Source organism: Trachypithecus francoisi, unplaced genomic scaffold, assembly GCF_009764315.1.
Source record: "Trachypithecus francoisi isolate TF-2019V2 unplaced genomic scaffold, Tfra_2.0 Lachesis_group21, whole genome shotgun sequence".
Taxonomy (NCBI): Eukaryota; Metazoa; Chordata; class Mammalia; order Primates; family Cercopithecidae; genus Trachypithecus; species Trachypithecus francoisi.
Genome location: NW_022681467.1, coordinates 28,833,102 through 28,858,297, shown reverse-complemented (window position 1 = coordinate 28,858,297; position 25,196 = coordinate 28,833,102). Strand labels below are relative to the sequence as shown.

General features: G+C 43.7%; 1 protein-coding gene across 1 annotated transcript in view; it reads left to right on the top strand.

Moving 5' to 3' along the window:
* The window catches only part of CDK5RAP1 (CDK5 regulatory subunit associated protein 1), a 49,197-nt gene that overhangs the window by 18,067 nt on the left and 5,934 nt on the right, over positions 1-25,196 (top strand). The window contains exons 9-13 of the mRNA XM_033186118.1: positions 8,030-8,260; positions 15,109-15,206; positions 16,680-16,735; positions 19,550-19,680; positions 23,135-23,284. Of these exons, the coding sequence (XP_033042009.1) occupies positions 8,030-8,260; positions 15,109-15,206; positions 16,680-16,735; positions 19,550-19,680; positions 23,135-23,284 (666 nt within the window). The remainder of the gene's footprint in view (positions 1-8,029; positions 8,261-15,108; positions 15,207-16,679; positions 16,736-19,549; positions 19,681-23,134; positions 23,285-25,196) is intronic.

Sequence of the window (25,196 nt, the reverse complement as noted above, 5' to 3'; positions counted from 1 at the left end):
TGGCGTAAACCCGGGAGGCGGAGCTTGCAGTGAGCTGAGATCCGGCCACTGCACTCCAGCCTGGGCGACAGAGCCAGACTCTGTCTCAAAAAAAAAAAAAAAAAAAAAAAAGAAAGACAATGTATATGAGTGTCTGAATGTGAGTGATAAACAAATGGGGAGCGTTGTTAACATTTGATGAATTTAGGCAAAGAGTATATGGGAATTCTTTTAATATTGCAGTTTGTAAATTGAAATTATGTCAAAATAAAGTTACAAAACAAGTCTTTTCTAGCAACCATTATTTATGAAACTTTGTAATATAACATTTCTATTTTTTGAGACGAAATCTCGCTCTGTTGCCCAGGCTGGAGTGTAGTGGCATGGTCTCAGCTCACTGCAACCTCTGCCTCCTGGGTTCAAGTGATTCTCCTGCCTCAGCCTTCTGAGTAGCTGGGATTACAGGCACCTGCCACCACACCCAGCTAATTTTTTGCATTTTTAGTAAAGATGGGGTTTCACCATGTTGGCCAGGCTGGTCTCGACCTCCTGACCTTGTGATCTGCCCACCTCAGCCTCCCAAAATGCTGGGATTTCAGGAGTGAGCCACTGCACCCGGCCTATAATGTAAAATTTCAAACAGACAAATTGAAAGACTAGTATGATGGAAAAACGTGATTGTTAACATTTTGTCATACACCTATCTCCATGCACCCATAAATGTATTTTTTCTGAACCATTTGAAGTAATTTGTAGACCTCAGGACACTTGCCCCTAGATACTTCAGTATGCATCTCCTATGAGTAACAATTTTTCTCTTTATAACCATGATATCATGATCATATATATGAAGATCAATAGTTATCTAAGCCAGGCACTTTGGGAGGCTGAGGTGGGAGGATTGCTTGAGTTTAGGAGTTTAAAACCAGTCTGTGCAACATGGTGAAATCCCTTCTCTACAAAAGAAAAAAAAAAGTAGTCCCAGCTACTTGGGAGGTGGAGGCAGGAGGATTGCTTAAGGCTGGGAGGTCGAGGCTGCAGTGAGTTATGATCATGACACTGCACTCCAGCCTGGGCAACAGAGGGAGACCCTGTCTCAAGAAGAAGTAGAAAAAAAAAACTAAAACAGTTCTTTTATTTTTTTGTTGTTGTTTGCTTTAAATGATGCATTAACTTTTTGAAGAGACAGACATGAGTCTCCTTTGTCTGATTTTTTTCCTCATGTTGTCATTTAATATATCTCCCTGAATTCTGGTAACTGGAAGTTAGGTATAAAAGCTTGATTCCTTTAGATTAAATATTTTTGGTGAGAATACTTTATATAGTCATGGTGTTAACATTCAATGACGATTTATCATAATTAACCATTTTTGTTGATTATTGAGTTTGTTTCCAGTTTTTCTTCTCTTTTCTTTTTTTTTTTTTTTTTTTTTTTTTTTATTATACTTTAAGTTCTAGGGTATATGTGCATGACGTTTATCATGTATAACTCCCCATGCAATCCCTCCCTCCTCCCCCTCCCCATGATAGGCCCCAGTGTGTGATGTTCCCCTTCCCGAGTCCAAGTGATCTCATTGTTCAGTTCCCATCTATGAGTGAGAACATGCGGTGTTTGGTTTCTCTTCTTGTGATAGTTTGCTAAGAATGATGGATTCCAGCTGCATCCATGTCCCTACAAAGGACGCAAACTCATCCTTTTTTATGGCTGCATAGTATTCCATGGTGTATATGTGCCACATTTTCTTAATCCAGTCTGTCACAGATGGACATTTGGGTTGATTCCAAGTCTTTGCTATTGTGAATAGTGCCGCAATAAACATACGTGTGCATGTGTCTTTGTAGTAGAGTAATTATAATCCTTTGGGTATATACCCAGTAGTGGGATGGCTGGGTCATATGGTACATCTAGTTCTAGATCCTTGAGGAATCGCCATACTGTTTTCCATAATGGTTGAACTAGTTTACAATCCCACCAACAGTGTAAAAGTGTTCCTATTTCTCCACATCCTCTCCAACACCTGTTGTTTCCTGACTTCTTAATGATTGCCATTCTAACTGGTGTGAGATGGTATCTCATTGTGGTTTTGATTTGCATTTCTCTGATGGCGAGTGATGATGAGCATTTTTTCATGTGTCTGTTGGCTGTATGGATGTCTTCTTTTGAGAAATGTCTGTTCATATCCTTTCCCCACTTTTTGATGGGGTTGTTTGTTTTTTTCTTGTATATTTGTTTGAGTTCTTTGTAGATTCTGGATATTAGCCCTTTGTCAGATGAGTAGGTTGCAAACATTTTCTCCCATTCTGTAGGTTGCCTGTTCACTCTGATGGTAGTTTCTTTTGCTGTGCAAAAGCTCTTTAGTTTAATTAGATCCCATGTGTCAATTTTGCTTTTGCTGCCGTTGCTTTTGGTGTTTTAGACATGAAGTCCTTGCCCATGCCTATGTCCTGAATGGTACTACCTAGATTTTCTTCTAGGGTTTTATGGTATTAGGTCTAACATTTAAGTCTCTGATCCATCTTGAATTAATTTTCGTATACGGGGTAAGGAAAGGATCCATTTCAGCTTCTACTTATGGCTAGCCAATTTTCCCAGCACCATTTATAAATAGGGAATCCTTTCCCCATTTCTTGTTTTTGTCAGGTTTGTCAAAGATCAGATGGCTGTAGATGTGTGGTATTATTCTGAGGACTCTGTTCTGTTCCATTGGTCTATATCTCTGTTGTGGTACCAGTACCATGCTGTTTTGGTTACTGTAGCCTTGTAGTATAGTTTGAAGTCAGGTAGCGTGACGCCTCCAGCTTTGTCCTTTTGACTTAGGATTGTCTTGGCAATGCGGGCTCTTTTTTGGTTCCATATGAACTTTAAAGCCGTTTTTTTTCCAATTCTGTGAAGAAACTCATTGGTAGCTTGATGGGGATGGCATTGAATCTATAAATAACCTTGGGCAGTATGGCCATTTTCACGATATTGATTCTTCCTATCCATGAGCATGGTATGTTCTTCCATTTGTTTGTGTCCTCTTTGATTTCACTGAGCAGTGGTTTGTAGTTCTCCTTGAAGAGGTCCTTTACATCCCTTGTAAGCTGGATTCCTAGGTATTTGATTCTCTTTGAAGCAATTGTGAATGGAAGTTCATTCCTGATTTGGCTCTCTGCTTGTCTGTTACTGGTGTATAAGAATGCTTGTGATTTTTGCACATTAATTTTGTATCCTGAGACTTTGCTGAAGTTGCTTATCAGCTTAAGGAGATTTTGGGCTGAGACGATGGGGTTTTCTAAATATACAATCATGTCATCTGCAAACAGGGACAATTTGACTTCTTCTTTTCCCAACTGGATACCCTTGATTTCTTTCTCTTGCCTGATTGCCCTAGCCAGAACTTCCAACACTATGTTGAATAGGAGTGGTGAGAGAGGGCATCCCTGTCTTGTGCCAGTTTTCAAAGGGAATTTTTCCAGTTTTTGCCCATTCAGTATGATATTAGCTGTGGGTTTGTCATAAATAGCTCTTATTATTTTGAGGTACGTTCCATCAATACCGAATTTATTGAGCGTTTTTAGCATAAGGGCTGTTGAATTTTGTCAAAAGCCTTTTCTGCATCTATTGAGATAATCATGTGGTTCTTGTCTTTGGTTCTGTTTATATGCTGGATTACGTTTATTGATTTGCGAATGTTGAACCAGCCTTGCATCCCAGGGATGAAGCCCACTTGATCATGGTGGATAAGCTTTTTGATGTGCTGCTGAATCCGGTTGCCAGTATTTTATTGAGAATTTTTGCATCGATGTTCATCAGGATATTGGTCTAAAATCTCTTTTTTGTTGTGTCTCTGCCAGGCTTTGGTATCAGGATGATGTTGGCCTTATAAAAAGAGTTGGGGAGGATTCCCTCTTTTTCTATTGATTGAAATAGTTTCAGAAGGAATGGTACCAGCTCCTCCTTGTACCTCTGGTAGAATTCAGCTGTGAATCCATCTGGTCCTGGACTTTTTTTGGTGGGTAGGCTATTAATTGTTGCCTCAATTTCAGAGCCTGCTATTGGTCTATTCAGGGATTCAACTTCTTCCTGGTTTAGTCTTGGGAGAGTGTAAGTGTCCAGGAAATTATCCATTTCTTCTAGATTTTCTAGTTGATTTGCGTAGAGGCATTTATAGTATTCTCTGATGGTTGTTTGTATTTCTGTGGGGTCGGTGGTGATATCCCCTTTATCATTTTTTATTGCGACTATTTGATTCCTCTTCTTTTCTTCTTTTTAGTCTTGCTAGCGGTCTGTCATTTTGTTGATCTTTTCAAAAAACCAACTCCTGGATTCATTGATTTTTTGGAGGGTTTTTTGTGTCTCTATCTCCTTCAGTTCTGCTCTGATCTTAGTTATTTCTTGCCTTCTGCTAGCTTTTGAATGTGTTTGCTCTTGCCTCTCTAGTTCTTTTAATTGTGATGTTAGAGTGTCCATTTTAGATCTCTCTGCTTTCTCTTGTGGGCATTTAGTGCTATAAATTTTCCTCTACACACTGCTTTAAATGTGTCCCAGAGATTCTGGTATGTTGTATCTTTGTTCTCATTGGTTTCGAAGAACATCTTTATTTCTGCTTTCATTTCGTTATGTACCCAGTAGTCATTCAGGAGCAGGTTGTTCAGTTTCCATGTAGTTGAGCGGTTTGATTGAGTTTCTTAGTCCTGAGTTCTAGTTTGATTGCACTGTGGTCTGAGAGACAGTTTGTTATAATTTCTGTTCTTGTACATTTGCTGAGGAGTGCTTTACTTCCAATTATGTGGTCAATTTTGGAATAAGTGCGATGTGGTGCTGAGAAGAATGTATTCTGTTGATTTGGGGTGGAGAGTTCTATAGATGTCTATTAGGTCCGCTTGGTGCAGAGATGTTCAATTCCTGGATGTCCTTGTTAACTTTCTGTCTCGTTGATCTGTCTAATATTGACAGTGGAGTGTTGAAGTCTCCATTATTATTGTATGGGAGTCTAAGTCTCTTTGTAGGTCTCTAAGGACTTGCTTTATGAATCTGGGTGCTCCTGTATTGGGTGCATATTATTTAGGAGAGTTAGCTCTTCCTGTTGAATTGATCCCTTTACCATTATGTAATGGCCTTCTTTGTCTCTTTTGATCTTTGATGGTTTAAAGTCTGTTTTATCAGAGACTAGGATTGCAACCCCTGCTTTTTTTTGTTCTCCATTTGCTTGGTAGATCTTCCTCCATCCCTTTATTTTGAGCCTATGTATGTCTCTGCATGTGAGATGGGTCTCCTGAATACAGCAGACTGATGGGTCTTGACTCTTATCCAGTTTGCCAGTCTGTGTCTCTAATTGGAGCATTTAGTCCATTTACATTTAAGGTTAATATTGTTATGTGTGAACTTGATCCTGTCATTATGATATTAACTGGTTATTTTGCTCATTAGTTGATGCCGTTTCTTCCTAGCCTCGATGGTCTTTACATTTTGGCATGTTTTTGCAATGGCTGGTACCGGTTGTTCCTTTCCATGTTTAGGGCTTCCTTCAGGGTCTCTTGTAAGGCAGGCCTGGTGGTGACAAAATCTCTAAGCATTTGCTTATCTGTAAAGGATTTTATTTCTCCTTCACTGATGAAGCTTAGTTTGGCTGGATATGAAATTCTGGGTTGAAAATTCTTTTCTTTAAGAACGTTGAATATTGGCCCCCACTCTCTTCTGGCTTGTAGAGTTTCTGCCGAGAGGTCTGCTGTTATTCTGATGGCTTCCCTTTGTGGGTAACCCGACCTTTCTCTCTGGCTGCCCTTAAGATTTTTTCCTTCATTTCAACTTTGGTGAATCTGGCAATTATGTGTCTTGGAGTTGCTCTTCTGGAGGAGTATCTTGTGGCGTTCTCTGTATTTCCTGAATTTGAATGTTGGCCTGCCCTACTAGTTGGGGAAGTTCTCCTGGATGATATCCTGAAGAGTGTTTTCCAACTTGGTTCCATTTTCCCCCTCATTTCAGGCACCCCAATCAGACGTAGATTTGGTCTTTTTACATAATCCCATACTTCTTGCAGGCTTTGTTCATTTCTTTTTCTTCTTTTTTCTTTTGGTTTCTCTTCTCGCTTCATTCATTCATTTGATCCTCAATCGCTGATACTCTTTCTTCCAGTTGATCGAGTCGGTTACCGAAGCTTGTGCATTTGTCACGTATTTCTCGTGTCATGGTTTTCATCTCTGTCATTTCGTTTATGATCTTCTCTGCATTAATTAGTCTAGCTGTCAATTCTTCCACTTTTTTTCAAGATTTTTAGTTTCTTTGCGCTGGGTACGTATTCCTCCTCCTTTAGCTCTGAGAGGTTTGATGGACTGAAGCCTTCTTCTCTCATCTCGTCAAAGTCATTCTCTGACCAGCTTTGATCCGTTGCTGGCGATGGGCTGCGCTCCTTTGCAGGAGGAGATGCGCTCTTATTTTTTGAATTTCCAGCTTTTCTGCCCTGCTTCTTCCCCATCTTGTGGTTTTATCTGTCTCTGGTCTTTGATGATGGTGACGTACTGATGGGGTTTTGGTATAGGTGTCCTTCCTGTTTGATAGTTTTCCTTCTGACAGTCAGAAGGACTGTCTGTTGGTCTGTTGGAGATTGCTTGAGGTCCACTCCAGACCCTGTTGCCTGGGTGTCAGCAGCAGAGGTTGCCGAAGATAGAATATTGCTGAACAGCGAGTGTACCTGTCTGATTCTTTCTTTGGAAGTTTCCTCTCAGGGGTGACGCCACCCTGTGAGGTGTGGGGTGTCAGACTGCCCCTAGTGGGGGATGTCTCCCAGCTAGGCTACTCAGGGGTCAGGGACCCACCTGAGCAGGCAGTCTGTCCTTTCTCTCAGATCTCAACCTCCGCGTTAGGAGATCCACGGCTCTCCCCAAAGCTGTCAGACAGAGTCGCTCGCGTCTGCCACGGCCCCGCTCTTTCCCCTAATGGACTGCAGCTGTGCGCTGTCCGCAGAGGTAGAGTCTACAGAAACAGGCAGGCTTCCTGAGCTGCTGTGAGCTCCACCCAGTTCGAGCTTCCCAGCGGCTTTGTTTACCTACTTAAGCCTCAGCAATGGCGGGCGCCCCTCCCCCAGCCTCGCTGCTGCCTTGCGGATAGATCGCGGCAGATGGCTGTGTTAGCAGTGAGGGAGGCTCCGTGGGCGTGGGACCCTCCCGGCCAGGTATGGGGTATATTCTCCTGGTGTGCCTGTTTCCTTAAAGCGCAGTATTGGGGTGGGAGTTACCCGATTTTCCAGGTGTTTGTGTCTCGTTCCCCTCGCTAGGAAAAGGGATTTCCTTCCCCCTTGCGCTTCCAGGTGAGGCGATGCCTCGCCCTGCTTCAGCTCACGCTGGTCAGGCTGCAGCAGCTGACCAGCACCGATTGTCCGGCACTCCCTAGAGAGATGACCCCAGTACCTCAGTTGAAAATGCAGAAATCACCGGTCTTCTGTGTCGCTCGCGCTGGGAGTTGAAGACTGGAGCTGTTCCTATTCGGCCATCTTGCTCCGCCCCCCTTCTTCTCTTCTAAATAATGTTTTGAAGATTAATTTTTACATAAGGCTTCATTATGAGTTTTAGCTCTTTAGGTAAGATGTCTAAGCTTGAAATTATCAGGTTATGGACACAGCACATTTATCAGTGACTCTTGGTAGGTTTGATTTTTCTTTTGTTTAAAACAAAAGATGTAGGCCGGGCGCGGTGGCTCAAGCCTGTAATCCCAGCACTTTGGGAGGCCGAGACGGGCGGATCACGAGGTCAGGAGATCGAGACCATCCTGGCTAACACGGTGAAACCCTGCTCTACTAAAAATAAAAAAAAACTAGCCGGTGAGGTGGCGGGCGCTTGTAGTCCCAGCTACTCCGGAGGCTGAGGCAGGAGAATGGCATAACCCGGGAGGCGGAGCTTGCAGTGAGCTGAGATCCGGCCACTGCACTCCAGCCGGGTGACAGAGCGAGACTCCGTCTCAAAAAAAAAAAAAAAAAAAAAAGATGTGTTAATTTCAGCTAATTTTTAATGAGTATTTTTTTATGAAGCTACCCAAAAGTTTTAAAATTCCAATATATTTTCCCATGTTTAGGGGCTGAAAGAAGTGACACTTCTTGGTCAGAATGTTAATAGTTTTCGGGACAATTCAGAGGTCCAGTTCAACAATGCAGTGTCTACCAATCTCAGCCGTGGCTTTACCACCAACTATAAAGCCAAGCAAGGAGGACTTCGTTTTGCTCATCTTCTGGATCAGGTCTCCAGAGTAGATCCTGAAATGAGGATCCGTTTTACCTCTCCCCACCCCAAGGATTTTCCTGATGAGGTGAGCGTCAGGTTAGCTTTGACAAACTGATACTAGTATTCTTGAGCATGCCAAAGGCTGGACCTAGTAGGGAGGCAACAGACACCTGGAGTCCTGCTCAGGGATCCTGTGGGGTATTGCTGCATCACCCTCTGGATCTGCTGGTCCTTTGAAGATTTAAAGTCCACCAGTGGCTGGGCATGGGGCTCATACCAATAACCTCAACACTTGGAGAGGTTGAGGCAGGTGGATTGCTTAGGCTCAGGAGTTGGAAACCAGCCTGGGCAACATGGCGAAACTTTGTCTCTACTGAAAATACAAAAAATTAGCTGGGTGAGGTGGCATACGACTGTTGTTCCAGCTACTTGGGAAACAGAGGTGGGAGAATCACTTCAGCCCAGGAAGTCAAGGCTGCAGTGAGCCAAGGTCGCACCACTGCACTCCAGCCTGGGTGACACAGCAAGACCGTGTCTCAAAAAAAAAGTCTGCCAAGGTGGGAGTGGAGGTAGGACTGATATTCAGCAGAGGTTAAGACCACCTGTGGGACCGTGAGGGCTATACAGAGAGGATTCGTTGCAAAGTGGGCAGCTGAGTGGTAATAATGGTGATGGGGCGGTAATGGTGGTATGGGGTGGACAGGAAGGAGGTGATGTGGTGCTCTGGGAAACAGCCCAGAGTTTTGCCTTAGACAGACCCAGGTTCAAATCTCAGCTCTTCCACTGCTTTACCAGCAAGCATGTGATGTTTTCAGCTTTTCATCTTTATCTGTAAAATGGGGTTAATAAGGGGTTAACAGTTACCTCCTGCTTTGGGTTGTTGTGAAATAGATACAAAGGCATACCTTGTTTTATTGCACTGTGCAGATATTATGGAGTTATTTTTAACAAATGGAAGGTTTGTGGCAACTCTTGAGTAAGTCTGTCAGCACCATTTTTCCAACAGCATGTGCTTACTTCACATCTCTGTGTCATATTTTGGTGATTTTCACAGTATTTCAAACTTCATTATTATGATGTCTGTTATGGTGATCTGTGATCAGTGCTATTTAATGTTACTCTTTTTTTTTTTTTTTTGAGGCGGAGTCTCGCTCTGTCGCCGGGACTGGAGTGCAGTGGCCGGATCTCAGCTCACTGCAAGCTCCGCCTCCCGGGTTTACGCCATTCTCCTGCCTCAGCCTCCCGAGTAGCTGGGACTACAGGCGCCCGCCATCTCGCCCGGCTAGTTTTTTTGGTATTTTAGTAGAGACGGGGTTTCACCGTGTTAGCCAGGATGGTCTCGATCTCCTGACCTTGTGATCTGCCCGTCTTGGCCTCCCAAAGTGCTGGGATTACAGGCTTGAGCCACCGCGCCCGGCCTATTTAATGTTACTCTTAAAATTGTTTCGTGACACCGTGAGCTACACCCACATAAGACGGTGACCTAAATTGATAAATGATGTGTGTGTTCTGACTGCTCCACTGACGGCCATTCCCCCATCTCTCTTCCTCTCCTCAGCCCTCCCTATTCCCCGAGACACAACAATATTGAAATTGGGCCATTTAATCACCCTACAGTGGCCTCTAAAGTGCTCAAGTGAAGGGAAGGGTCGCACAGCTCTCACTTGAAATCAAAAGCCAGAAATGTTTAAACTTACTGAGGAAATCATGTTGAAAGCCTAGCTAGGCTGAAAGGCCTCTTATGCCAACCAGCCAAGTTATAAATGCAAAGGAAAAGTTCATGAAGGAAATTAAAAGTACTACTCCACTGAACACATGAATGATAAGAAAACAAAACAGCCCTTTTGGCCGGGTGTGGTGGCTCACACCTTTAATCCCAGCACTTTGGGAGGCCAAGGTGGGCAGATCATCTGAGGTCAGGAGTTCTAGACTAGCCTGGCCAACATGGCAAAATGCTGTCTTTACTAAAAATAGAAAAATTGGCTGGGTTTGATGGTACACACCTGTAATCCTAGCTGCTTGGGAGTCTGAGGCCGGAGAATTGCATGAACCCGGGAGGCAGAGGTTGCAGTGAGCCGAGATTGTGCCACTGCACTCCAGCCTGGGCAATAGAGTGAGTCTCCATCTCAAAAAAAAAAACCAAAAAAACAAAAAAAACCCACCAACAAAACCCAGCCTTTTTGCTGATATGGAGAAAGCTTCAGTGATCTGAAGAGAAGATCAAAGAAGCCACAGCACTGCCTTATGCCAAAACCTAATCCAGAGTAAAGCCTTAGCTCTCTTCAGTTCTCTGAAGGCCAAGAGATGTGAGGAAGCTGAAGAAGAAAAGTTTGAAGCTAGCAGAGGTTGACTTACAAGGTTTGAGGAAAGAAGCCATCTCTCTAACATCAAAGTGCAAGGGGAAGCCACAGTGCTGATGTAGAAGCTGCGCAAGTTATCCAGAAGATCTAGCTAAGATCAATGATGAAGGTGGTTCTACTAAACAACAGATTTTCTGTGTAAATGAGCAGTCTTCTATTGGAAGAAGATGTCATCTGGGACTTTCATAGCTAGAGAAGAGAAATCAGTGCCATTCTTCAAAACTTTAAAGGACAGGCTGACTTTCTTTGGTTTTCTTTTAAAAAAAATTAGAGGTGGGGTCTTGCTGAGTTGCCCAGGCTGGTCTTGAGCACCTGACCTCAAGCAGTTCTCCCACCTAGGCCTCTCAAAGTGCTGGGATCACAGGCGTGAGCCACTGTGCCCATCCAGACTCTTGTTAGGGGCCAGGGCAGCTGGTGACTTTAAGTTGAAGCCAGTGCTCATGTGCCATTTTGAAAATCCTAGGGCCCTTAAGAATGATGTTAAATCTCTGCCTGTACTCTATAAATAGAGGAACAAAGCCTGGATGATAGCACACCTGTTTATAGCATGATTTACTGAATATTTAATTTTTAATTTTTTGTAGAGTTGGTGTCTCCCTGTGTTGCCCAGGCTGGTCTCAAACTCTTGGACTCAAGTGCTCCTTCTATCTCATTCTCCCAAAGTGCTGGGATTACAGGCATAAGCCACTGTGCTTGTCTAGTTAACTGAGTATTTTAAGCTCACTGTCGAGACCTACTGCTTAGGAAAAAAGATTCCTTTCTAAATATGACTGTTCATTGACAATGCACCTAAGTCATCCCAGATGTACAAAGATTATTAGTGTTATTTTTATGCCTGCTAACACAATATCCATTTTGCAGACCATGGATCAAGGAGTAATTTCAACTTTCAAGCCCTATTATTTTAATTTTTAGTTTATATAAGATCGATTCTTATTATTTAAGAAATATATTTCATAAAGCTATAGTTGTCGTAGATAATGGCTTCTCTGATGGATCTGGGCAGAGTAAATTGAAAACATTCTGGAAATAGTTCATCATTCTAGATGCCATTAAGAACATTAATGATTCATGGGAAGAGGTCGAAATGTCAACATTAATAGGAGTTTGGAAGACACTCGTGGATGATTTTGAGGGGCTCACGACTTCAGTGGAGGAGATAACTGTAGATGTGGTGGAGATAGCAAGAGAACTAGAATTAGAAGTGGAGCCTGAAGATGTGACTGAATTGTTGCAATCTCATGGTCAAACTTCAATGAATGAGGAGTTGCTTCTTATGAATGAGCAGAGAAAATGGTTTCTTTTTTTTTGTGTGTGTGACGGGGTCTCACTCTATCACCCAGGCTGGAGTGCTGTGTTGCAATCTTGGCTCACTGCAACCTCTGCATCCAGGTTCAAGTAATTCTCCTGCTTCAGCCTCCCAAGTAGCTGGGATTATGGACACCTGCCACCACGCCCAGCTTTTTTTTTTGTATTTTTAGTAGAGACGAGGTTATGCCATGTTGGCCTGGCTGGTCTTGAACTCCTGACCTCAAGTGATCCACCCACCTGGGCTTCCCAGAGTTCTGGGATTACAGGCGTGAGCCACCGTGCCTTGCCTGAAAATGGTTTCTTGATATAGAATCTACTCCTGGTGAAGATGCTGTGGATATTATTGAAATGACAACAAAGTGTTTAGAATATTGCATAAACTTAGTTGATAAAACTGCAGGGTTTGAGAGAACTGCAGTTTTGAAAGATGTTCTATTGGGGTAAAATATTATTATAGAATAAATATTCTATTATGGGTAAAATACTATCAAACAGCATCGCATGTTGTAGAGCAATCTTTCATGAAAGAGTCATTTGATATGGCCTACTTCATCGTTGTCTTGTTTTAACAAATTGTCACAGCCACCCCAACCTTCTGCAGCCACCACCCTGATCAATCAGCAGCCAGCACCATTGCTCACTTGAAGGCTCAGATGATCGTTAGCATTTTTTTTAGCAATAAAGTATTCTAAGGGTGGGTGTGGTGACTCATCCCTGTAATCCCAGCACTTTGGGAGGTTGAGGCAGGAGAATCACTTGAGCCTAGGAGTTGGATACCAGCCCAGGCAACATAACAACTTTATAATTTTTATTTTTATTTTTTTTCGAGACTGAGTCTTGCCCTGTCGCCCAGGCTGGAGTGCAGTGGCATGATCTTGGCTCACTGCAACCTCTGCCTCCCGGGTTCAAGTAATTCTCCTGCCTCGCCTCCCAAGAAGCTGGGACTACAGGCGCATGCCACCGCGCCTGGCTAATTTTTGTGTTCTTAGTAGAGATGGGGTTTTACCATGTTGGCCAGGCTGGTCTTGAACTCTTGACCTTGTGATCCACCTGCCTCAGCCTCCCAAAGTGCTGGGATTACAGGTGTGAGCCACTGTGCCTGACCCTATAATTTTTAAATAAAAAAATTAGCTGGGCATCGTAGCACATGCCTGTAGTCATAGTTACTTGGGAGGCTGCAGCAGGAGGATTGCTTGGTCTAGGAGTTCAAGGCTGGGGTGAGCTATGGTTTCACTGCACTCTAGTGAGGGCGATAGACTGAGAAATTTAAGTATAATGAAATTAAGGTATGTACATTGTTTTCACTTAATGGACTGCAGTATAGAGTAAGTATAACTTTTATTTGCACTGGGGAACCAAAACATTTATGTCACTCACTTTATTGTAATATTCTTGTCATTGTGGTGATCTGGAACCAAACCTGTGATATCTCTGAGGTATGCCTGTATTGTGTCAAAGGTACTTAGCACAGGGCCTGGCATGGAGTAGGTAGCCTGTATCTGAAACCTTCTATTGGAGGTTTTTGGTTTCAATGAAATGTCTTTCTTTTGGCCCCCACTTTCATCTTTTTTCCTCTGGATTGTTTTCTTATTGAGTTGTAAAAGTTCTTTATATATCCTTTAATTTTTTGACCACTGCAAAATGGCCTTTCTTATAATGGAGGAGAGAGACTGGGCTCCATTCTCTTTATGTTTTCTTTTCTTTTCTTTTCTTTTTGTTTTTCTTTCTTTCTTTCCTTCTTTCTTTTTTTTTGAGATGGAGTCTCGCTCTGTCACCCAGGTTAGAGTGCAGTGGCGTGATCTGGCCTCACTGCAACCTCTGCCTCCAGGGTTCAAGTGATTCTCCTGACTTAGCCTCCTGAGTAGCTAGGATTACAGGTGCACACCACCATGCCCAGCTAATTTCTGTATTTTTAGTAGAGACGGGGTTTTACCATGTTGACCAGGCTGGTCTCGAACTGCTGACCTCAAATGATCTGCCCACCTCAGCCTCCCAAAGTGCTGGGATTACAAGGGTGAGCCACCATGCCCGGCCTCTATGTATTCTTGATTCAAATCCTTTGTCAATATGTTTTCAAATATTTTCCCCTAGTATCAGTTTTTTGATGGCATCTTTTTTTTTTTTTTTTCTGCCTTTTTTCTTCTTTTAAAAATTAAAAAAAAATAGACCCAAGGCCTTGCTGTGTTGTCCAGGCTGGTCTTGAACTCTTGGCCTCAAGCAATCCTCCTGCCTTGGCCTCCCAAAGTGCTGGGATTACAGAGGTGAGCCATGACACCTGGCCTGATGGTATGTTTAAAAGTGACTAGTTTGGGCTGGGCATGGTGGCTTACGCCTGTAATCCCAGCACTTTGCGACGCTGAGGCAGGCAGATGACTTGAGGTCAGTATTTCTAGATCAGCCTGGGCAGCATCGTCTCTGCTAAAAATACAAAAATTAGCCAGGCGTGGTGGTTCGCACCTGTAATCCTTGCTACTAGGGAGGCTGAGGCAGTAGAATCTCTTGAACCCAAGAGACAGAGGTTGCAGTGAGCTGAGATGGCACCACTGTACTCCAACCTGAGTGAAGGAGTAAAACTCTCTCAAAAAAAAAAAAGAAAGTGACTAGTTTGTTATAAGCTAGATGAAAGAAGTACCATTTTTGCCTTCTTTGCTTGCTGACCCTAGTGTCAGCACTACCTGTATTCAGCTCCGTGGCTTTAATCTGACCTCTGCTTGCTTGCTTCTCTCTACTCTTTGAATTTTTTTTTTTTTTTGAGACAGAGTCTCACTCTGTCACCCAGACTGGAGTGCGGTGGCGCGATCTCGGCTCACTGCAAGCTCCGCCTCCTGGGTTCACGCCGTTCTCCTGCCTCAGCTTCCCAAGTAGCTGGGACTACAGGTGCCCGCCACTACGCCCGGCTGATTTTTTTTGTATTTTTAGTAGAGATGGGGTTTCACCGTGTTAGCCAGGATGGTCTCGATCTCTTGACCTTGTGATCCGCCCGTCTCGGCCTCCCAAAGTGCTGGGATTACAGGCGTGAGCCACCGCGCCCGGCCTCTTCTCTCTACTCTTTGAAAGCAGAGATGCCATTAGGTGAAATGTCTGGGACAACAGAAGGGGGCTTGAACAAAAGTTAGGGAATAGGTGATTTGTGTGTTTGGTTTAATTAGCCTCTTAGTTATGTGAAAATTAACCTTGGAGGATACATAGTAAGAGTGGTGTTGCTTTCTGTAAGGTTCTTTGGTGAGATTTTGATTACCTATAATGTGTTCTGTTTCATCAGGTTCTGCAGCTGATTCATGAGAGAGATAACATCTGTAAACAGATCCACCTACCAGCCCAGAGTGGAAGCAGCCGTGTGTTGGAGGCCATGCGGAGGGGGTCAGACTTGCTTGGAGAGGGGGCATCCCCCACTTTTCCACGTTTCCTTAATGACCAAATAGTGTCTTTGTTGCTAAGAACCTAGCGTAGTGTGTGGCACACAGTAGCTGCTCAGTAAATCTTTATTGTATGACTAAGCCACTGGGCACTGGATTTTGCTTCTGCTCACTCCATAAGCAAAGGCTAAGGACTGGTCACCCATTTTCACTGTTTGGTTTAAAAAACGTACTTACTGAGCAGCTACTGTGTGCCAGTGAGTATTTATTGTATGACTAAGCTATGGAGCATTGGAGCTTGCTTCTGCTAATTCCATAAGCATAGGCTAAGGACTGGTCACCCATTTTCACTGTTTAGTATATTTTTTTTAAATTAAGCATCTATGGTGTGGCACACTCTGAGATTTTAATTCTTTAATGTTAACATTAAGGTTTTGTTACATCTTAGAATTTAAATGTCACTCTATGTGTTCACTTTCTTTGAGAATAATAAGTATTACACAGATGAGACTGAAGGGAGAATGTGTCTCAAGGCAAGCTGTATGGAATTAGTGCTTTGTCTTTTCCACAGGGCATAGTGTTCTAGAGGTCCTCTAAAATGTTTAATCTGGAGGCCGAGGTGGGCAGATTGCCTGAGCTCAGTAGTTTGAGAATAGACCAGCCTGGACAACATGGGGAAACCCAGTCTTTACACACACACACACACACACACACACACACACACACCCCTGCGCAACATGGCAAAATCCAGTCTCTACACACACACACAAAACCCCCTGGGCAACATGGCGAAACTCAGTCCCTATACACACACACACACACAACACACACACACACACACACCTGGGCAACATGGCGAAACCCAGTCTCTACACACACACACACACACACACACAACACACACACACACACACACACACCCCTGCGCAACATGGCAAAATCCAGTCTCTACACACACACACACAAAACCCCCTGGGCAACATGGCGAAACTCAGTCTCTATACACACACACACACACACACACACACACACACCTGGGCAACATGGCGAAACCCAGTCTCTACACACACACACACACACACACACAACACACACACACTAGCTGGGTGTAGGTGGTGCACATCTGTGGTCCCAGCTACTTGAGAGGCTGAGGTGGAAGAATCACTTGAGCCCGGAAGTTTGAGGTTGCAGTGAGCTGAGATTGTGCCACTGCACTCCAGCTTGGGAGACAGAGTAAGACTCTGTCTCAAAAAAAAAAAAGTTTATGTCCTTGAAATAAAAATTCATAGGCTCTAGATTAGATTAGAAGATACAGCTTGGATCAAAAGGGCTCTTTTGGATACTTTAATCTACTCGTGTGCCCTGCCATGTAGATGAGAAGTGATTACACGTGGGAATTCATAGTGTTATCTTTTTGTAGCATTCATTTAAAAAGATTGGATTTATGTAGGCCTTTTCCTTTTGTTCTTTATTGCAGATATTCAAGAGAAGCTTATGTGGAGTTAGTTCACCATATCAAAGAATCTATTCCAGGTACATTTAAGAAACCCATTCTGCTGTGCATGTTACTCTACCAGTGACCAGCCTTGTTAGATACAGGCAGCCGTCATCACCTTTGGCATTTCCTTGTGACACAATTTCATACTTCTTGTGCTCCTCTTCTTTCTCTTTCTCTCTCTGTGTATTCTTTCTTTTATGTCTTTCTGACTTTTTGTTGTCTTAGTCCTGCTGGAAATACTCAGGTATGGATGATCTTGTGGTCTCAAGGCTATAGAAACTCCTTTTCATCAACCCAAATGTCCATCTGTGACAGACTGGATTAAGAAAATGTGGCACATATACACCATGGAATACTATGCAGCCATAAAAAAGGATGAGTTTGCATCCTTTGTAGGGACATGGATGCAGCTGGAAACCATCATTCTTAGCAAACTATCACAAGAAGAGAAAACCAAACACTGCATGTTCTCACTCATAGATGGGAACTGAACAATGAGATCACTTGGACTCGGGAAGGGGAACATCACACACTGGGGCCTATCATGGGGAGGGGGGAGGAGGGAGGGATTGCATTGGGGAGTTATACATGATATAAACGTCATGCACATGTACCCTAGAACTTAAAGTATAATAAAAAAAAAAATAAATAAAATAAAAAATAATAAAAAAAAAAAAAAAAAAAAAAAAAAAAAAAAAAAAGAAACTCCTTTTCTATGGTCTTTGTATTTCTGGACATAGAGGAAAGACCTTATCTCATCTTGTAAGGTGACAAAGTTATGTCTAAATTAGTTCTGATTTGAGAGCAATTGATATCTTTTAAAATGTGTACTTTTTCTAACTAGCTTTATGGCAACTTATTATTGTAAATTTTAAAGATAATTCCTTTCATATTATCTTATTCTATATTCTCCTCTGTCCTCTTCCTCCTAATAAAATAGTCTGTAGTCTTTTTTTTTTTTTTTTTTTTTTTTTTTTTTTTTTTGAGGCGGAGTCTCGCTCTGTCGCCCGGACTGGAGTGCAGTGGCCAGATCTCAGCTCACTGCAAGCTCCGCCTCCCGGGTTTCCGCCATTCTCCTGCCTCAGCCTCCCAAGTAGCTGGACTACAGGCGCCCGCCACCTCGCCCGGCTAGTTTTTGTATTTTAGTAGAGACGGGGTTTCACCGTATTAGCCAGGATGGTCTCGATCTCCTGACCTCGTGATCCGCCCGTCTCGGCCTCCCAAAGTGCTGGGATTACAGGCTTGAGCCACCGCGCCCGGCCAATAGTCTGTAGTCTTTTAGTTTAGATTTGGTTGTGGGTGTATATGTTTTTCCCAAAACTTCTAATTATAACTGTTTTTTTTTTGTTTTTTTTTTTTGTTTGTTTGTTTCTTGTTTTTTTGAGATAGAATCTTGCTCTATTGCCCAGGCTGGAGTGTGGTGGTGCAATCTCGACTCACTGCAGCCTCTGCCTGCCAGGTTCAAGCGATTTTTGTACCTTAGCCTCCCAAGTAGCCAAGACTATAGGCTACCACGCCCAGCTAATTTTTGTATTTTTTTTGGTAGAGATGGGTTTTACCATGTTGCCCAGGCTGGTCCTGAACTCCTGACCTCAAGTGATCTGCCTGCCTCAGCCTGCCAAAGTATTGGGATTATAGGCATGAGCCGCTGCACCCGGCCTAATTATTGTAACTTTTTTTTTTTTTTTTTTGAGACGGAGTCTCGCTCTGTCGCCCAGGCTGGAGTGCAGTGGCCGGACCTCAGCTCACTGCAAGCTCCGCCTCCTGGGTTTACACCATTCTCCTGCCTCAGCCTCCCGAGTGGCTGGGACTACAGGCGCCTGCCACCTCGCCCGGCTAGTTTTTTGTATTTTTTTTAGTAGAGACGGGGTTTCACCATGTTAGCCAGGATGGTCTCGATCTCCTGACCTCGTGATCTGCCCGTCTTGGCCTCCCAAAGTGCTGGGATTACAGGCTTGAGCCACCGCGCCCGGCCATTATTGTAACTTTTATGCACAAAGACTTTCATTTTGATGGGGCAGGGTAATGCGGAGTCTAGGTATGTGACTATGGGTGAAGCTCCACTGTTAACAGGCTGTGTGGTAGCAGATAAGTGACTTCATTTCTTTGGGCTGCAGCTTTCTCATGTGTAAAATGGAGTTAATAGTACTCACCTCATTGGGTCATTGGAATAATTTTTTTGGGGGGGATAGGCTCTCATTCTGTCGCCCAGGCTGGAGTGCAGTGGCACGAACACAGTTCACCACAGCCTTGACCTCCCTGGGCTCAGGTGATCCTCACACCTCAGCCTCCTGAGTAGCTGGGAGTACAGTTGAACACCACCATGCCTGGCTAATTTTTGTAATTTTTTGTAGAGATGGGGTTTTGCCAGGCTGGTCTCGATCTCCTGACCTCAAGTGATCCGCCCACCTCAGTCTCTCAAAGTGCTGGGATCACAGGGGTGAGCCACTGCACCCAGCCACTACTACTGTCTTAAATGACCATTGTATGAAACCAAATTCAGAAATATATTTTTGTATGAAACACCACAAGCTTTTCACTGGTAAGAGGACTGATATGAAAATGTGGACTCCTATTGTGTCCCTAAATGCAGCACTGGAAGTGAAAATACCTTTTCTAGTGCTTAGGGGAAATGTAGGCCAAGAAGCTGGTCTCTGTCATGGAATGCTGTGGATGAAGAGGCCCATCCCACCTTACTCTGTACTGACTATTTGTTTTACTTATGCATGGGCTGAATAGTCCTAGGGAGGGCCTTACAGTTGCTATCCCTCCCTTGTAATCCACATATGCCAAAGGCTTCCCTTGAAGGTAAACAGCAGTGACCTGTTGTCCTTTGCTGTGTGTCACAGGTGTGAGCCTCAGCAGCGACTTCATTGCTGGCTTTTGTGGTGAGATGGAGGAAGATCACGTCCAGACAGTCTCTTTGCTCCGGGAAGTTCAGTACAACATGGGCTTCCTCTTTGCCTACAGCATGAGACAGGTGAGCCATGGGGTTGGGGAGGACTGACATCGTTCCTGACCAGTTTGGGGGTGATTGTAGAGAACTGGGCAGAAAAGAGAGTGGTGGCAAGGCAGTCCTTGAGAAAGCACAGGCTCTTAGGATTCGCTTCCTTTCACTTTTCTAGTCCACTGTGTCTACTCTTTGAAACAGTTCAGCAGTTTGGTGATACATGATTACTGTGCCAGTATTCCTCTTCATTAAAATATTTTAAAATTATGTTTAGATTGTTTACAATTTGAATATGGAAGGAGAAAACCTTTTCTTTATAAGAAATCTAAGATTGTTTCTTAACATGCAGAACTCCTTTTTGGTCTGCAGGTGTGATTTATTTTACCGGGGCCTCTGGTCATCTTCGCAGCCATCCTCAGTGGTTCCTCATATCTGTTTTCCTAGGCAAGTGAACTCACTTGGAAGCTTCCCAAGAAACAAAGCAGATTCCCAGGAAAACAAAGCAGAAGGAGATTAGGAAAGAAGGAGAGATTAGTGCACTTTTCCTGCAGAGAAGGAGAGTCCTGGTTGACTGTCATTTTCTTGATTGTAGGCATGGATTTGCATGGTTCACTCCTCATTCCCTCAGTCACCTTTGTGGCAGTGTGCTTGTGTTTGGGCAGGAGACTGAAGGCCTCTGTGGCCAGGGGGCTCAGAAAAGCTGGCTGACGAATGACTGAACCCATGACTTTATTGTCATTGTTACTGAGCTGCCATCAACCAAACTATTTTTTGTGTTTTTTTAAGAAGCAGTGTCTTGCTCAGGCAGTCCTTCCCCCTCGGTCTCCCAAAGTGCTGAGATGAAAGGTGTCAGTCATGACGCCTCGACTTTATTCATTTGTTTTAAAGCCACTGCATAGTGTTCTGTGGGCAGCGTAACTGTGCCGATGTATGTATCTATTCATGCCTCTTTTATTGTTGTGGAGAGGTGAAGCTTCAGAGGAGCTGTTAGTTTCTATTTTGCTTTTTTTCCATGGACATCACAAATATGCAAGAGAAATTCTTTTTTTTTTTGAGACAAAGTCTCGCTCTGTTGCCAGGCTGGAGGGCAGAGGTGTGATCTTGACTCACTGCAACCTCCACTTCCTGGGTTCAAGCGATCCTCCTGCCTCAACCTCCTGAGTAGCTGGAATTACTGGTGCACGCCACCATACCCGGCTAATTTTTGTATTTTTTAGTAGAGACAGGGTTTCACCATGTTGGCCAGGATGGTCTTGATCTCTTGACCTCGTGATCCACCCACCTCAGCCTCCCAAGATAAATTCTTTTTTTTTATTTTTTGAGACAGTCTCGCTCTTGTTGCCCAGGCTGAAGTGCAATGGCATAACAGCTCACTGCAGCCTCCGCCTCCTGGGTTCAAGCTATTCTCCTGCCTCAGTCTCCTGAGTAACTGAGATTACAGGCATGTGCCACCACGCGCGGCTAATTTTGTATTTTTAGTAGAGACAGGGTTTTTCCATATTGGTCAGGCTGGTCTCCAACTCCCAACCTCAGGTGATCTGCCCACCTTTGTTTCCCAAAGTGCTGAGATTACAGACATGAGCCACTGTGCCTGGCCTGAGAAATTCTTTTTAATACTAGGATTGGTAGAGGTGGGAGGATCACTTAAGCCCAGGAATTTCAGACCAATCTGGGTAACAGGGAGACCCTGTCTCTACAAAAAAAAAAAAAAAAAAAAGCCAAGCGTGGTGGCACATGCTTGTGTTCCCAGCTATTTGGGAGGCTGAAGTGGGAGGATCACTTGAGCCTGGGAGGTTGAAGCTGTGGTGAGCCAAGATTGTGTCACTGTACTCCAGTTTGGCAACAGAGTGAGACCCTATCTCAAAAAAGGAAAAAAAAAAAAGTCCTAGGGATGAGAAATGGGTTTTCAGCATGTGGGAGAAGCATCCTGTGGTCACTGAATATGAATGTTCACTTTGGGACCGAATTTCTAAGTTAGGGTTAAGGTTACAGGAACTTAATCAAGAACCTAGTGAATGAGAGCAAGCACTCAAATTGTGCCTCTGCCACTTAATAACTATGTGACATTGGCCGGGCGTGGTGGCTAATGCCTGTAATCCCAGCACTTTGAGAGGCCGAGGTGGGCAGATCACGAGGTCAGGAGATCGGGACCATCCTGGCTAACATGGTGAAACCCCGTCTCTACTGAAAATACAAAAAATTAGCCGGGTGTGGTGGTGGCACCTGTAGTCCCAGCTACTGGGGAGGCTGAGGCAGGAGAATGGCGTGAACCCGGGAGGTGGAGCTTGCAGTGAGCCGAGATCGTGCCACTGCATTGCAGCCTGGGCTACAGAGCGAGACTGTGTCTCAAAAACAAAAACAAAAAACAAACAAAAACTATGTGACATTGGGCAAATGTCTTGGTTTCCTCATCTGTGAAATGGGGATAACATTAGTACCAACCTCATAGGGTTGTTCTGGGGATTAAGTAAGATAATATGTTTAAAGCAGTTATAATTGTGTTTCATGCATAATAAATGCACAACAGAGGTAAGTTATTGTTGTTAATAGACAGAACGGAGTAAACTCTGCAGTATTTTTAGGATTCTCCATTTTCCTCTGTGGATCTTCTCTTAAAGGCAGATTGGTTTGAATGTCCAGACTTTGGTATATAGATACTCCTTTTATTCCATACTTTTGTCTAGTTCAGTGGTTCTCCAGCTGTACTGAGCCATAAAGATATATATACACACTGTGGTTTTGACTGATTTAAAGGCGTTTTAAGGATAAATTCCCTTTTTTCTTTTGGACTAGGTAATACATGCTTGTGGTATAAAATTCAAAAGTTTAAGTGGTGTACATGAGTAGTTCTTCCTTCTTCCTAGGTTGCCTAATGTTTTAGTTCCTTCCCTTAAGGCAACTACTCTTAGCAATTTCTTTTATAACTTTCTGAGGATATTTCATGTTTTCATAAGCATGCCTGTATGTATTCTGTCTACACCAAAGTTATACGTGTTGATCTGTACTTTGCTTATTTCAAGTAACAGTAGATTTTGGAGAACAATCCACATTAGTACATATAGAACTATCATTCTGTTTAATAGCTGCACAATATTCCATTGTATAGATAAGCCATAATTTCTGTGACTACTTGCCTAATGAAACATTTAGGCTGCATTGCATCTTATGTCTTTATAAATAGTGCTGCTGAGTAACCTAATGTATATGAGTCATTTGGTATATGTGTAAGTGTAATGTTAGGATAAATATGAAGAGTAATTTTGAGTCTGTGATTTTCATGTGCTAAATTTAGAATTTAACCCTTGCAAAAATGTGACTCCACTACATTTCTATCTTGGAATGCTCCCAGAGCTCTTAGCTCTGGCTTGGGTTTCTGTACATGTGTCTGTAACTTGTAGGTAGAATGAACATGGTGCCCCTCTGTGCATTAAGAATAGATTCTACAAGTCCTGGGTGACCTCTGTTTCCTTTTTTTTTTAAATAGAAGACACGGGCATATCATAGGCTGAAGGATGATGTCCCGGAAGAGGTAAAATTAAGGCGTTTGGAGGAACTTATCACTGTCTTCCGAGAAGAAGCAACAAAAGCCAATCAGATGTCTGTGGGCTGTACCCAGTTGGTGCTAGTGGAAGGGGTGAGGCCATATGTGTTTGTGTTATTATGTTGTTTTTTATGTTTCAGAACATTAGATCTTTGATTTTATTTTTTTTTTCCTTACCATGTTGCCTAGGCTGGACTCAAACTGCTGGGCTCAAGTGATCCTCCTGCCTCAGCCTCCCAAGTAGCTGGGACTACAGGCTGATGTTTTAAATCAAAGTTTTTGTAGTTTTCAGTGTACAGATTTTGTCCATGTTTTGTTAGATTTACACAAAAAAAATTTCTTTTTTTTTTTTTTTTTTGAGGCGGAGTCTCGCTCTGTCGCCCAGGCTGGAGTGCAGTGACACAATCTCGGCTCACTGCAAGCTCCGCCTCCCGGGTTCACGCCATTCTCCTGCCTCAGCCTCCCGAGTAGCTGGGACTACAGGCGCCCACCACCACGCCCGGCTAATTTTTTGTATTTTTAATAGAGACGGGGTTTCACCATAGTCTCGATCTCCTGACCTTGTGATTCGCCTGCCTCGGCCTCCCAAAGTGCTGGGATTATAGGCGTGAGCCACCGCGCCCGGCCAAAAAAACTATTTCTTTTTTTTTTTTTTTGAGACAGAGTCTCACTCTGTCACCCAGGCTGGAGTGCAGTGGCAAGATCTTGGCTCACTGCAAGTTCCACCTCCTGAGTTCACGCCATTCTCCTGCCTCAGCCTCCCGAGTAGCTGGGACTACAGGCACCCACCACCACGCCTGGCTAATTTTTTGTATTTTTAGTAGAGGTGGGTTTTCACCCTGTTAGCCAGGATGGTCTCGATCTCCTGACCTCGTGATCCACCCACCTCGGCCTCCCAAAGTGCTGGGATTACAGGTGTGAGCCACCAGGCCCGGCCTTTTTTTCTTTTCTTTCTTTTTTTTTTTTTTTTTGAGGTGGAGTCTCGCTCTTTTGCCCAGGCTGGAGTACAGTGGCACAGTCTCAACCTCCGCAACCTCTGCTTCCCAGGTTAAAGCGATTCTCTTGCCTCTGCCTCCTGAGTAGCTGGGATTACAGGTGTGTGTCACCATGCCTGGCTAATTTTTGTATTTTTTTAGTAGAGACAGGGTTTCATCATGTTGGCTGGGGTGGTCTCGAAGTTATCCACCCACCTCAGCCTTGCAAAGTGCTGGGATTACAGGCACGAGCCACCATGCCTGGCCTTTTTTTGTTTTTGTTTTTGTTTTTGAGACGGAGTCTTACTCTTTCACTTAGGCTGGAGTGCAGTGGCACGATCTTGGCTTACTGCAACCTCTGCCTCCCAGGCTCAAGCAATTCTCCTGTCTCAGCCTCCAGAGTAGCTGGGATCGCAGGCACCCACTACCATGCCCAGCTAATTTTTGTATTTTTAGTAGAGACAGGATTTCACCATATTGGCCAGGCTGCTCTCAAACTCCTGACCTCAGGTGCTCCACCCACCTCGGCCTCCCAAAGAGTTGTGATTACTGGTGTGAGCCACTGCTCTCAACCACAAAGCTCTTTCTTAAACATCCAATATAGCCATTACTTACTTGGGACTAGAGAATAAATGGATTTTTCAAGGCTAGCAGTTGGAGTCATTGCTTTCTCTTAGAGGAGACTTTCTTTCCTCCAGACATGGCCAGTTTAAAACACCAAGTTGCTATGTCCAGAGTGGCAGAAAAGATGATAATGGCTCACATCACTCAACATTTACTGTCTGCCAGGAACTGTGCACTTTATGGCCATCAGCACAGAATGTCACCTCTGTCCTTGGAGAAAGGTGCTGTTATTAGCTCCCTTTTGTGCATGAGGGTACTGACCTCAGAGACAGAGCATAACTTTCCTAAGGTTACACAGCTAGTGTGTGACAGAGTCAGTATTTGATATAGCTGTATCTCCAGCATCTATAATCACGCTGCCTTTTTTTTTTTTTTTACATTATGGAGAATTTTAAACATAAGTAGAC